This window comes from Strongylocentrotus purpuratus, unplaced genomic scaffold, assembly GCF_000002235.5.
Source record: "Strongylocentrotus purpuratus isolate Spur 01 unplaced genomic scaffold, Spur_5.0 spur5_scaffold_14, whole genome shotgun sequence".
Lineage (NCBI taxonomy): Eukaryota > Metazoa > Echinodermata > Echinoidea > Camarodonta > Strongylocentrotidae > Strongylocentrotus > Strongylocentrotus purpuratus.
The window spans coordinates 9,940,074-9,953,968 of NW_022145599.1; the positions used below are offsets into that span (position 1 = coordinate 9,940,074).

The 13,895-nt window shown below is 38.1% G+C and overlaps 1 protein-coding gene across 1 annotated transcript in view; it reads right to left on the reverse strand.

The window, feature by feature from the left end:
- Nucleotides 1-1,424: 1,424 nt before the first annotated feature.
- Nucleotides 1,425-13,895, reverse strand: part of LOC105446577 — a 57,462-nt gene continuing 44,991 nt past the window's right edge. Inside the window, exons 5-9 of the mRNA XM_030984992.1 lie at nucleotides 8,444-8,578; nucleotides 4,240-4,500; nucleotides 3,495-3,791; nucleotides 3,072-3,149; nucleotides 1,425-2,386 (exon numbers count right to left, since the gene is read on the reverse strand). Coding sequence (XP_030840852.1) covers nucleotides 1,596-2,386; nucleotides 3,072-3,149; nucleotides 3,495-3,791; nucleotides 4,240-4,500; nucleotides 8,444-8,578 — 1,562 coding nt within the window. The 3' untranslated portion in view covers nucleotides 1,425-1,595. The remainder of the gene's footprint in view (nucleotides 2,387-3,071; nucleotides 3,150-3,494; nucleotides 3,792-4,239; nucleotides 4,501-8,443; nucleotides 8,579-13,895) is intronic.

A 13,895-nucleotide genomic window follows, 5' to 3' on the forward strand; every position in this document is an offset into this window, starting at 1 on the left:
ACACCGCTTGGAAAGTCTGAGAGAACCTTTCAGTATACCCCGGAACAGTTTACTCTAATTGAAGGATTGGCTAGTGTTGCAAAAAATATCATTTCAAAGTAAGGTTCAAGGAATTCGTTTGTTGAATGTCCACCATTTGTGGTCTTAAAGCCCTAGTAGGGGAGATCGAAAGATTCGGAAATTTATCTGACAATAAATTGTGAATGTCAAGAGCACTCTTGAGTTGTATAATTATGCTCTGAAAATACATAGGACTGGATTGGATGTAAGTAAATTTTGTATCATTTTTTTTTTAAATCGAAATACTTGTTGAATTATTCGGCGTTCAATATTATGTTGAGAATAATGCATTGTCAAATACGTTACCATCGTTTATGTTTTCTTCAGACAATTATTAGTACAAGAATAATATAGGGAAACAACATTTAAGAGTATTTTGTTCATGAAAATCTTCCTGCAACTTCATTTTTGCCGCCGTCTGTAATTGAACATTTCAGATCTATATCAGAACACCACTCTTGTTTTGTGGTTGAATGTTTTCAAGCGTACTTTACATAATATTCCCATGGTATATGTAGAAATATATATACTTTAATGTATACAGGTTGTTCTTCACGGTTAGAAGGAGGTAGTCTTTTTACGAACTTAGTCATATTTGGATGTCACACAAATGAGTCAGAGTGCATTTATTGTTGTCCAGTCTGTAGTTGTATAACGTATGTTAAACGGGAATTCCGATGCGTCAGATACGTTACCATACACCATTCTTCTTTGCATCCATAATTTATGAAATCTAGTAGAGATGTCACGTGCCATGTGCTTTCTCTCACAAGCGTAATACCTGTGCATTACGTTTCATTCATATTCAATTACATTATATTGATATAATTAAACTACAGATAGAAACTCAATTTAGCGTTACCCATTTCAGGTAGAAATATACATATGTTTTTGCCTTATATTTTAACCTATAATTCACAAATCACATTAATTTTTATTTCTGAAAGGTCAAAGTTGACTACAAAATGTTTCCATGATGTCTGTACATGTTCCAGCTTGTACTTTTACAAAGGTGTTGACAGTTTGAAGCATGAATTAAGCAGAATATCAAAGGTTTTCTAAAATATTGCCACTGGTAACGTATTTGAGATAAAGTTTTAAAATGTTAAAAAGGATCATTGTGTTTGAAACTATTTCTTGAACTAATGTTGGATGCCAAAAATCACCCATTGATTGTTTTGTATTCTTAAGGCACTAAAGTTTCTTAATTCATAAGAGTTTCATGAAATCTCTGATGTTGAAATTTTGTCATTTGTACAACTCTAATTGCACACTTTATCGGAGAATGTACCTATAGTTGTCTTATTTTTGATCTAATTTATCTCCAACTTTCACCATTCTGTTTGTCTCATTTTTCTGTTTTCATACAAATGAAGTTCTTACAAGGGTTGGATTGCCCTTTACTTCAGTTATGTTTCCTCAACAGATTAAACACACATGGTTCCGATAAAGGCTTGAAATAAAGTTTGTGCCTTTTAACAAATCACAAAAAAATCAAATTCAATGTAAAAGATGTAAGGATAGGGACAAGTAGCTCAATTTTTTATATAATTGTTCTTACCTGTATATGCTTTCTCTGTGCTTGTTAGAGATTCTTTTTCTTTGTCCACAGCATCCTCTGGCCCACATTTCTCCTGTCTCACTGATACATGAGATGCCAATGAAGCAACTTCTCTAGGTGTTACCGGAGGAGAACTACCAGCTAGGAGACCACAATTTTCTTCCTCCTGAGTGACTATCTGCTTTCTGACAGTGGCTTCCTGGAAAACTGGGTGTCCGTGATGGGCCATGAGATCTGACGATGATGTTCGGTCTTCTTTTAATGCTTCCCTCTTCTCAAAATATGTTGATGGACTAGAGCTTGGAAGTATTGGGGCAATGACTGCATGGGAAAGTAGATCCCAAACACCAGTTCCTTCCGGCGCGACATCTAGAACGATTTCCTTTTGAACTTGCTGCTTGGTTTTTTCAGAGATGAGCACCTTTCCAAGCTGATGTCCGATGCGCCCGCTTTGGACATCACTTTGAAGCCAACGTAGCCCTTCGATGTTGTACACCTTCACATGGAAATGAATAGAATCATGAGTCAATCCATTGAGCTTGTAGAATTCATCCCTTCCTATGCTCCTCTCCAAGTCCTTCATCAAGTCTGAATGACGCTTACACAAGTTGCTGAATGTCTTCAGCCCTTCTAGAAAATCTGCTGCGATTCCTGTGGATGGGACCAAACTGAACTCTGAGGAACTGGCATCTAGGAGAGCTTTTATTTTACCTTGTGCTTCTTCTCTTACCAACTGGTTGGAATGGGTGACATTGAGCTGAACTTCTGTGGAAACAAAGACACAACATGAACCATTCATGAACAAGAACATGTTATCAAAATAAGCTTAGCTGTAAACATCGCTTATGTCAGTTTAATTCATGAAATTATTTTTTAGGAATACAAAGATTCATCACCAATACATAACTTGAACAAATGCATTGGTTTGTTCTTCTACACAAAAAAGGAAAAAAAGAAAGATATGGCCCCAAAACAGAGACCAACATAAAAACTAGAACATTGATAGGTGTCATTAAATAGCATAGAGGACTATATAATGTGTATGTTATTGGACGTTTATGGGAAGCAATCATGGCAGTTCTGCTATAGGTGAATCAAACATCTAAGAAGCACATCCTGACTTGGAATCCTTCCTGAAGTGATGGTAAATATAAAATGTCTTACCTGCAACACCTTTCATAGGCTGATAATTATATATTGGCAATGTCTTAAATTGACCAGACATTTGCTACCACGACAATTGCTCCTGGCTTTACTTCATTACATGTATAGCATTAGTGTTGGGATTGCAAGTGGGCTTTAAGTTAGGTTTTGGATTCTAGGGTTAGAGACAGGTATATCATGTTGGGTCCAGGGATGAAGTTAAGAATTTGGTCAGAGATGCTGAACGATTATTGTTGCAGGAGCAAATGCTGTACACCGAAGTAAAAGTGAATATAGAATGTCTTACCTGTCACTCCCTTCATAGGCTGGTCTTCACTGATAAGCAATGTCTTCCCCTCATTGGTGACACCCAAATGATTTTGGCCTATAGATTAAAAAACACATCTTTGCATTAGTTTCAGGTACAGTAGATGCCAAAATATTTCCACCTCCTGTATTATCTATTCGCTGTTTTGCTCATTCTAATACTACAATCACTCTGTCCACTATGATGAAAGAAATATATTTGCTATTTTTCAGTCTTGTTTGGTCAACCAAAATGTAACCATGCTACCTAGACTGAATGTAGATTCTCTGAGATATTTCAATCAAGTCTAAAATGATTAAAATGGATATGAAATCAAGAATAATATGTGTGTTTTAGACGTTGCACTTCTGAAAAAAGAAATAAATTAATCATTGGAACAACATGAATCTACTGAAAACTTACGGATCTTGTATGCTTTTCTTCTCTCGTGGCAGGCGTCCAGAATCCTGGCGAGAGTTTCAACCTGGTCAGTCTGAGATGTTTGTTCCTTCTGCCACTGCATGATGACGTTGTAGCAAACATTTACAGAATGAAGGTTGCTTTCCTTTCGAATTCTGCAGATCCTTGCATAGGTCATACCTAATCGAAGACTCAATGGGATCAGCTTATCTACATGGAGTTCCTCTGCTATTTCCCACAACTGAAAATCCTGGAAAGATCTTCCAGACGAACTTGTGCATGTGTGCTGCTTCTCAAAAACTGAAAGAAACCAAAACACAATGGATTTTGTTTCACTTTTAATCTTACAGTGTAGTACCAAAGCAGGGAGCTTTGTTTTCAGAGTAGATATTTAACATGGCATTTATAACAAATTGTCTTCCCCATTCTCATTTTCTCTATTTAGCAAAATTTGATCCATCATCACATCTTTACATTATTTCAGAAATGCTTTCTAAATAATCTATAGTTACCCTTAGACTTACACAATTTGAGGACTTGTTTCTAGTATAGGTCCTTGTCAGTCATCAGGATCACCAAGAGAAACTTTTTACCCCCATTCTCATATTGTAATAGAAAGGTTGGTCCTACATATGTTCTTTACATTCTAGGAACGCCCTGAAGAGAAACTTGTTATCCCATTCCCTGTTTAGCGAATTTCGTCGTACATCCATTTTCCCAGTATTATAGCACTACCTTTGGAGCTTACACAAGTTGAAGACCTGTTCCTGTTTAAGGCCAGCGTCTGTTGTCAGAACCTTGAAGAAGAACTTGGACAGGTCACCTACTTGGTCATTGTACCACTGGTAGAGCATCTTGAAGGTTATCTCTTCCTGTTGGGAAATGGTGCTTCTTTCATCAAGCAGGATCTTCAACTTTATCTGAGAAAGACCAAGCTTCAGTCCCAATGACATAAGTCTACGCGGTGAAATGACCTCACTGACCTTCCACAGGATGAGTTCGGTGAGCTCTGAAGGATTTGAATAAACAGAACACTGATTAATCTTAAAGTGAAAACGAAAGGAAAATAGTTCAAAAATGAAAATTAGATACAGAGCTGATGGTATTTGTAGTCATCTTTGTGACTGCAAAAAGGATTTTTTTTTTTTGGATTAAATTCATTTGTTACCAGTGATTTTTGTCTTTTATTCATATCAAGCTGATCATACGTGTTTCAAGATAGACTTCTCTTTGGGTTTGAAGTAATTTCGTCACTTCCATTGGGCCTCTTGAAAAATGTCATGGTGTCGTGCTTTTTTTTGGGGGGGGGATTTAAAACTGAACATTTCATGAACTCATGTTGCATTTCAGGAAGGCAGAACGGCTTTTCTTGGCCTCCAAATATTTAGATCCAATATACGGAGGGCTTAAAAAGCACTGAAAAACATTAGCATACTAAGCACAATACAGATGTCATAAATATTCTTTAACATTTAAAAAAATGTACATTCAATTAACCAACCAGTTCGAAAAAAGTAATCAAAATTATTAAATGAAACCCACTCCGTTGTACAAAGCACCACATGCATAATAACCTAGAATGCTGGAGTATTTGCCATAATTTCTATGATATATGAGTAATAAAAAGGGTGCCAGGTAAAAATGTCAGAGGTAAAAATGTCAGAGGAAAAAATGTCAGAGGTAAAAATGTCAGAGGAAAAAATGTCAGAGGTAAAAATGTCAGAGGAAAAAATGTCAGAGGTAAAAATGTCAGAGGTAAAAATGTCAGAGGAAAAAATGTCAGAGGTAAAAATGTCAGAGGTAAAAATGTCAGAGGAAAAAATGTCAGAGGTAAAAATGTCAGAGGTAAAAATGTCAGAGGTAAAAATGTCAGAGGTAAAAATGTCAGAGGAAAAATGTCAGAGGTAAAAATGTCAGAGGAAAAAATGTCAGAGGTAAAAATGTCAGAGGTAAAAATGTCAGTCGTAAAAATGTCAGAGGTACAAGCAAAAAAAATGAGTGCCGTCATAATATCTCAGCACTTTTATCACACAGAATGTCGAGACGTACTGCTACTGCATGGGCTAGTCTATTATATTCCTTTCTTCCATAATGTAAATTTTATAAATGGCTGTGTGTTGTATTTCGTACATGTCCTGACGGTAATACAATGTGGAAAATAGATTTTGAAATTTATTTTGCTGTGATCATGCTTGCATATATATGTATGAATGTCTAACATTTGTTGATATTTTGAATTGGTTGATGTGTTAATGTTTGTGAAACGGACCGGTTTGGCCGGTGGCAGCCTGCAACCTAGCCCGTGTAACGTTCCAGAGACGAACAAAGTCCAAACGAAGAAATGAAAGTTCTCGACAAAAGTCAAGTGTTAAAGTGAGTAGTGCATTTAGTACAAATAGTTACATATAATCACGAGGAATCACGAAAAGTTACATATAAGGGCTGGGCGCCCCGAACTTTGCTAAAGCTTTAGCACCTCATGGCGGCAAAGGAAGTGGAGTAAGAATAAGAAAATCAAGAAGTTGCTCCGAAAAGTAAAAACTCGCTCCGAAAACTAAACACCCGCTCCAAAAAGTAAAAGACCGTCTCGATTCAGAAGCTCATCCCCACTTTAAACTCTCCGACGATTATAAATAACGATGTAATTTAAACTAAACCTCTGCAAAGCGCGCGCTTCTCTGGAATGTGATGGTGCGGTTGGCATTTAAAGATAAAGTTGAGTTCTGTTCTTGCGATTGCATTGTGAAAGAAACGGTGTGGAAGCAATCAGAAAAGGTTGATCATCTAGCATAACCATGTAAGTATTGGTGTGTAGTGCAAGGTTTTGGAGTCATCAAAATGATAAAATCTTTGGCCCAGTCTTGGTAAAGTAACAAGCACTGTACACAGAAAGATATTGATATGGGACTACACAAACATATGGCATACAAATCGGGCCTCATTTTAAAGCTGTTAGGCTACTTGTCATATCTGGGATATGAAGTCATTTGAAATAGATTTTCAGGGAATAACTTTTTTCTTTGATGTTCTTCCACACTTGCATAATAAGAATGATAACAAACGCTCACACATTATTGTTCACCTTTCCCCAGAACTGAACCTTCTCTTTAATTGATGTAACATGGGTGGCTTTCTGCTTTGTATCGGAGTAACAAAGCTGCTTATTGATTTTTTCCCAGACTATTTTATACCGCAATAGGAATCGACAATATTTTATTGCAACGTGCGCACTTAGGGAATGTGATGGTGCGGTTAGATGGTGCGGTTAGCACTGATAACATGGCTTTCTGCTTTGTTTCAGAGTATCAAAATACCAAGCCCACAAGAAAGTGGAATTGTCGGAAATATGCATTTATTGGAAATTACATATAATAGTAGTCATTGCCACGCAGTTAAAATGTCCAACAATCTTCAAAAGTGAAGGAGAAGTGGGGGGGGGGAAGGTTCATAGATATCTGATCCTATTTTGTGGGCTGTACTGACTTTTCTTTTTATTTAATGATTACACCATGGAGCGACAACTCAGCCTATAAAACATGGCCAAACTTCTCGATTTTAGAAATCTTTTCCCCCAGAAGTTTGCTCAGTGTACCAGTACCATTTGCTTATACAAAAGCATAATATACCGGTATATAAATATTGAATAAGGCAGACTAATGGGACATGCATGGTTGCTACTCCGAGTTTCACGCCTTGCAAGCGATCATCAGACAACTGATAGCATTCGTCAAAGTACATGATTCCTCTACAACCTTGGTACAAATACGCTCAAAATAAGACTTAACTAATACAATACAATACAATAAGACTAATACAATACCTGAATACAATACAATAAGACTAATACAATACCTGAATACAATACAATAAGAATACTCATGAGTAATTCCAATTGTATTTTATTAGTTAAGTCTTATTTTAGGGGTATTTGTACCAAGGTTGTAGGATAATCATGTACTTTTAAGAATGCTATCAGTTGCCTGATGACTGCTTGCAAGGCGCGAAACTCGGAGTAGAAACCATGTCCCATTAGTCTGCCTTCTCTGCCTAGGCATTGACCACTGTTCGGAAGGATATATAGCAAAGCATATAAGAGGAAAAACTTGGCACATGCTTTTGTTTTTCTTTTATACCTCTAACATTTATACCTCTGACATTTTTACCTCTGACATTTTTACCTCTGACATTTTTACCTCTGACATTTTTACCTCTGACATTTTTACCTCTGACATTTTTACCTCTGACATTTTTACCTCTGACATTTTTACCTCTGACATTTTTTCCTCTGACATTTTTACCTCTGACATTTTTACCTCTGACATTTTTTCCTCTGACATTTTTACCTCTGACATTTTTACCTCTGACATTTTTACCTCCGACATTTTTTCCTCTGACATTTTTACCTCTGACATTTTTACACCGAGCCATAAAAAGGCCATAAAGTAGACAAATTCATCTTTTTGGTTTGGTAGAGAGGGCACTCAACTACAGCTCCACATCATCTCTATCATTACTTTTACTATTATCACCATTATTAATTATGACGATGTTGTTATTGAAAACAGGGAGCTTAATAGAGCTCTGACCATTTTCTAGAGAATTGCTGAAAAACTAGTCTCTTTTTATGACAAGCTTAAGCTAAATTGTTTCGATGGATTGAGGAGCAATTACTTTTACAACACTTTGGTTGCTTTCTTCGCATCTACGAACAGTCGCTCATTTGTACAAAACCTTAGACACCAATTGATTTTACAACAAAAAGACATTTCCAGTCTTGATTAGCTCCATGATTGCCTTTTAAACACTGGTAAAGATTGATCTTGTACTGGAAACATTTAAATAATCTTGAAGCCTTCAAATATACTGTATCTATCCCATGATAAATACAATGTTGGACAGGGAGATAATCTTTGTGGCATATAAAGCGATAACTTAATTAATCAAGGACATACCTGGCAGATTCTCAAGCCAGTTCTCTTGTACTTCCCCATCACCTGAAGGTTGGTCAACCAGTCGGCTGCTGTTTGGGAGTGAAGCCATTCTGTCTCGTTGAACGTCTTCCTCGTCAAGTCGCATTGGAGTTATTGCTTTGAAGAAAGATTCAAAATAGAGATGAAAATAGCTACTCGTCATGGCGATTAGCGCCTTAATTGCGCGTAACTTCCCAAAGTTTCACTAACTATAGGATACAGATCAAATTTCTCCTGGAGGTGTAATGATATAGGGATTCAAAAAGGACAGGGCAATTCGTCAAACATATTCGTACCAATTCATACAGCAGAGTACCATACTTATACCTCCTTTAAAACTTCAGCCCAACTGTATTTAGTTTTGAGTTACGAATAATCCGTGACCCATGCCCAGCCATGTGCTTTTATCAAGGCCAACTAGCCAGACACCACGTGCGGTTTCAAAGAAATTGTTTATCGCACAAGAAAAACTGGGGCATGAGCTGGGGTCATTAACGTCTTTATGGTTAGGACTTTCGGTGCGTTACGCGTTTACATGAGCCAGAGTTATTTTTAGAGGCTTTTGATTGAACTATTTTACTATCGTGCATGTATATCGAGGCTGGGAACTTAGTTTTACGAGTCAACTTCTCAATCTGCAATCTTGCAATTGATTGTTATTGTGTAGAATGCTGCTGACTTACCGTAATTATGATATGTCCAAGAGTAAAGTCTCTGTTTTTGTTCAGTGATATTTTTTTCTTCTAATTACACTCTATGTAATTATTTATAAATATTGTGATTTCTTTTGATTTTCCCCCAAAACACCCCCCCCCCCCCCCCCCCCCCCCCAAAAAAAATATTATATTATTTTTTTTTTTAATTACATGAATCTTTATTTTTTCATTTCAAAGACTTTATTTTCTGCAATCAAACAAATCAGTCATACAACAAATATGGATAATTATATAAAACATAAGGTATGCAAACAATACATACAAAATATAGAAACAAATGTATAATACATGAGTAAGAGTAAATTTATACGTTGGGCCATTGCGTGTAGTAGAAATGATGCCTTTGCCTTATAGCAATTTTACAAACCAAAACAGAAACAATTTAAACTAGAAATGCAATCGTCTCAAAACGATGTGCGTGCAATGACGCCATGTTTCTACGTGTCAAACGAAAGAGCTTCTCTCGCACTATCCAGAGCAATTTGTACGAAGTCTGTAGCTTCTGTGATATTGGAGATAGGTAGGGCGAAAGAAAGGCCTCAACAGTGACCTTGATGAGATGGTAGTGGCTATGCCTATACGAAGCTTGAAAGAAATTGGGATAGGGGAAGGAACCTAGAAAGGGCTCGCAAGCACTGCGTGCAAAAACCAATGGGATTCGGTGCATGTTCGTCATTGCAATGAAGATCGTTCTGGGGGCCAAAAGCATGAACCCGATATGCCCCATAGACAATGCGTGTAATTCATGGCCGGAAAACGTACAGGATCTGTATTATGACCGGAGTTAAATTGTTTTTTCTCTCTCTCTTTATGTCTCTTTATGGGCCGTATTTGGTATCATTAGAAAGAGAATTTCATGGTTGTTATTGTAAACCACTCTCTTTTTTTTATGATAATCCTATCGAAACACGTGATGTAAAATAGATTTATAGAACAAAATGGCGTCTTGAATGGCCCCCTTGACCAATTTCAAAAATCCGGCCAAGAGGTGCCCTGCGTATTGGAACTCGGCATGCAACTGCAAATTTTCAAGGAAAAAAAAGGACATTTAAGGGGCGAAAAGCAGTCTGAAAAAAATGACGTCATAGCCGATACGTGTTAGATTCGGGCGGAAACTCGGCGGAATTCGTGTAGTGACCTTTGTTCAATGCGATTTACTCACAATTTTCTGTGTGAAAATATACTATATTTGGTATCATTCGAAAGGGCACTTCATTGCGGTCAGTTTGAAACCATTGTCATTTGCGCAAAACGTACTGCACGCATCAAACGCGCTATTACGTAAAGCATAGTAAATTCATCATTTTGGGCGATAACTTGGCGAAGAGGGCATTACAATTTACTAAACTTTACAGACAGTTGTCACGTATATGGATACATGTGTCTGCCAAGTTTCATTGATGTAGGTATAAAGATCGCTGGTTTAGAGCAAGTTGAAGTTATTTCTCAATTTTCTTGAAAATGGCGAATTTGGAGGGCAATTTTCTCAAATTTGGTCAGTGATAGGGTATCTGATTTTGTATATGGCTGGAAAGGGCATATCTTCAAGTATCTAAATCCAAAAAAGGGTACGGGTTTGCCAAGCCATTATGGAGATACGGCCACAGAGAGAAAGCCAATTCCCAGAACTTTAGAGGGCGCTATTTATGTTGTGCAAAGCCATTGGAGCGTGAAATATGGCATGGCTATATGAAATTATGAGATAAAGATACTGTGAGATTTAAATGCAAAACGGAATTTATATGAGAAAGTTATGGCAGTTTTAGATTATTTAGGGGTCAATTTTTCAAGAATTTGAGAGATAGTTGACGGAGTCGGTTTCAGATTTGAATTTTGAGTATGAAGACGGCATTTTGAAGGGCAGGTTATACGTCGCAGATTAAAGAACATCTCTTAGACTATCTAGAGGAATTTGTTAGAAGTTTATAGGATCTAGGATAGTGGAGATAGGAAGGAAGAAAGAAAGGCCTTAAAATGGACCAGAAACGGACAAAATGGCGCCTGGACGGTTATGCATGAGTGACTTCGAAAATCGAAGAATGTAGTGACCTTGAAGGGATGTTACAGACTATGCCTATGAAATTTGAAAGGAAAAGGACATGAGGAAAGCACCTAACTAGGAATAACAAACATTACGTGCAAAACGAATGCGATTTCCTGACGATAAGGATAAGGAAAAGGAGGAAAAGGAGAATATTAATGGGGCAGAATGTGAACGAAAACAAGGCAATGACGAAGGTCGTCATTGCAAAAATTCAAGTTTGATTGTAATCCATCAGTCGGTAGTTCTATTGACAATGCATTCACAAGCTATTTTTGAATACATAATGAGCCCTATTACCTTTGACCTTTGACCTCATGACCCCTAAATCTAATCAGTTAATTGGCTCTGTAAGAGACAAACATGACCCAAGTTTGGCGGTAATCCATCAATCGGCTCCTGAGATAACCCGAGCACGAGCTATTTTCGCATATATAATGAGCCCTGTGACCTTTGACCTCGTGACCCCCAATATATTAAGTTTAATGGCTCTGCAAGATACATACATGCCCCAAGTTTGGCGGTAATTTAAATGTTGAGAATCAAGACATATGTTTGAAATGCCAAATGTTTCTTGAAACTTACAACCATTTCCTCCCGCCATTGAATTTTCCCATGAATCTTAATCGTAAACTGGATAGTCCCCTACCCTTTACACTGTGGTAAATGAGATGTACAGTGTAGAACTAATAAAGTTAGGACATTCTTTCTACTGTCTCCTTGGTTTTGTTTGAAATAACAACCAATATGGCATCGACTAGCTTCGAGACCTGCGAAGAAAAGGAAATTTTCTGATGAAGGCAGAAACCCAGATAACAATACGTTACGCCAACGTGGGGCCAACGTCGCCAACATGATGTTGGGCCCACGGCTTTCTTGCCGGCGGGCCAACGTTGGCCCGACAGTGACAAAATGAGATTAAGCCAACATCGGGCCAACGTTATGCCTACCCCTATCCGACCATGTGCCGATGTCCTCCCGACATTGAACCAACGTTATGCCACCCTCTTTTCCACCGTATGCCGACGTCTTTCCGACATTGGACCAACGTCATCCCAACCCTTTTTTAACCATGTGCCGACGTACGACCAACGTTATGCCAACCCCTATCCCACCATTTGCCGACGTCGTTCCGACATTGGATAAACGTTATGCCAACCCTTATCCCACCATGTGCCGACGTCTCCTCGACATTGGCCCAACGTTATACCAACCCCTTTTCAACCATGTGCCGACGTCTCCACGACGTAGGGCCAACGTTACTCCAACCCCTATCCCACCATGTGCCGACGTAGTTCCAACATTGGACCAACGTTATGCCAACCCCTATCCCACCATGTGCCGACGTCGTGGGCTGTTACGTTGGTCCATCGTCCCCAATATGATGTTGGTCCAACGGCTTTCTTGCCGGCGGGCCAACGTTGGCCCGACAGTGACAAAATGACATTAACAGAGATGCCAACCTCCAGAACAGAAAATCAGTAATCATAAGGCTCAAAATCAGTAATTTGGGGAATAAATCAGTAATTTCCTATGCGGCGTCATGAATCAAAAAAGAATGGCAGGCGGACGCATGCGCGCATGATTATCTGAAATTTTTTGTGATTTTACTCCCACAAAGTTGCTAAATATTGACTTTCAGTTCATCACAACACATAAGTTTTCAATGAAAAATTGGCTTCTATTAAGAGAATACTTGATACTTTTCCATCTTTCTCATGGATGGCCACCATAATGCACAGCACTTGCTACGATAGATCCCTATGCGCAAAAAAAAATTAAAAAAAAAAAATTAAAAAAAAAAAAGAAAATCATTTTTTTTTTTTTGTAATCCGTAATTTTTAGACAACATTCCGTACTGCCGTAATGGTCGTTAATTTCCGTACCAATTACGGGAAATCCGTACTGGTTGGCATCTCTGCATTAAGCCAACATCGGGCCAACGTCCCCCCCGACGTATGACCAACGTCATGTCAACCCCTATCCCACTATGTACCGACGTAGGACCAACGTAATGCCAACCCCTTTTCCACCATGTGCCGACGTCCCCCTGACGTAGGACCAACGTAATGCCAACCCCTTTTCCACTATGTGCCGACGTCTCCCCGACGTTGTCCTAACATAATGCCAACCCTTTTCCCACCAAGTGCCGACCCCTCCTCCACCATGTGCCGATGCTAGACCAACGCTAGACCTTCTGACATTACCAACACCAACTCAACAACATATTCACACCAACATCAGTCGTCCGTTCATAAGAACATCGTCAAGATCATACTACATCGGACATGTACAATCGTTCAAACACATGCATCACAACGTGACAAGGAAAAGCCAGGTAGTTTAAGATTGGATTAAATAAACAGAGCAAAATCCACAAAATGAAATACGGTAGTAACAATTTCATCAAAATTAGACTGAAATTGAGAAAAGTTCATGATAGAACTCTACTTACATCCCTCTGGAACATTTGTATAATAACAATATTGCAGCAAGAGGGACATGTTATTTTAATTTCGTCATGTCTATTATCTGGTACATTTTAATCACTATCAAAACTTGATAACAACTTATTTGTCCAATTTTAATGAAAAGTTTACCATCTTGCTTCTTAGAATTTGCTCTGAATACATCCCCCTCCCTTCAAAAAAAAAAGAAACAAGGAAAATAAACTGAT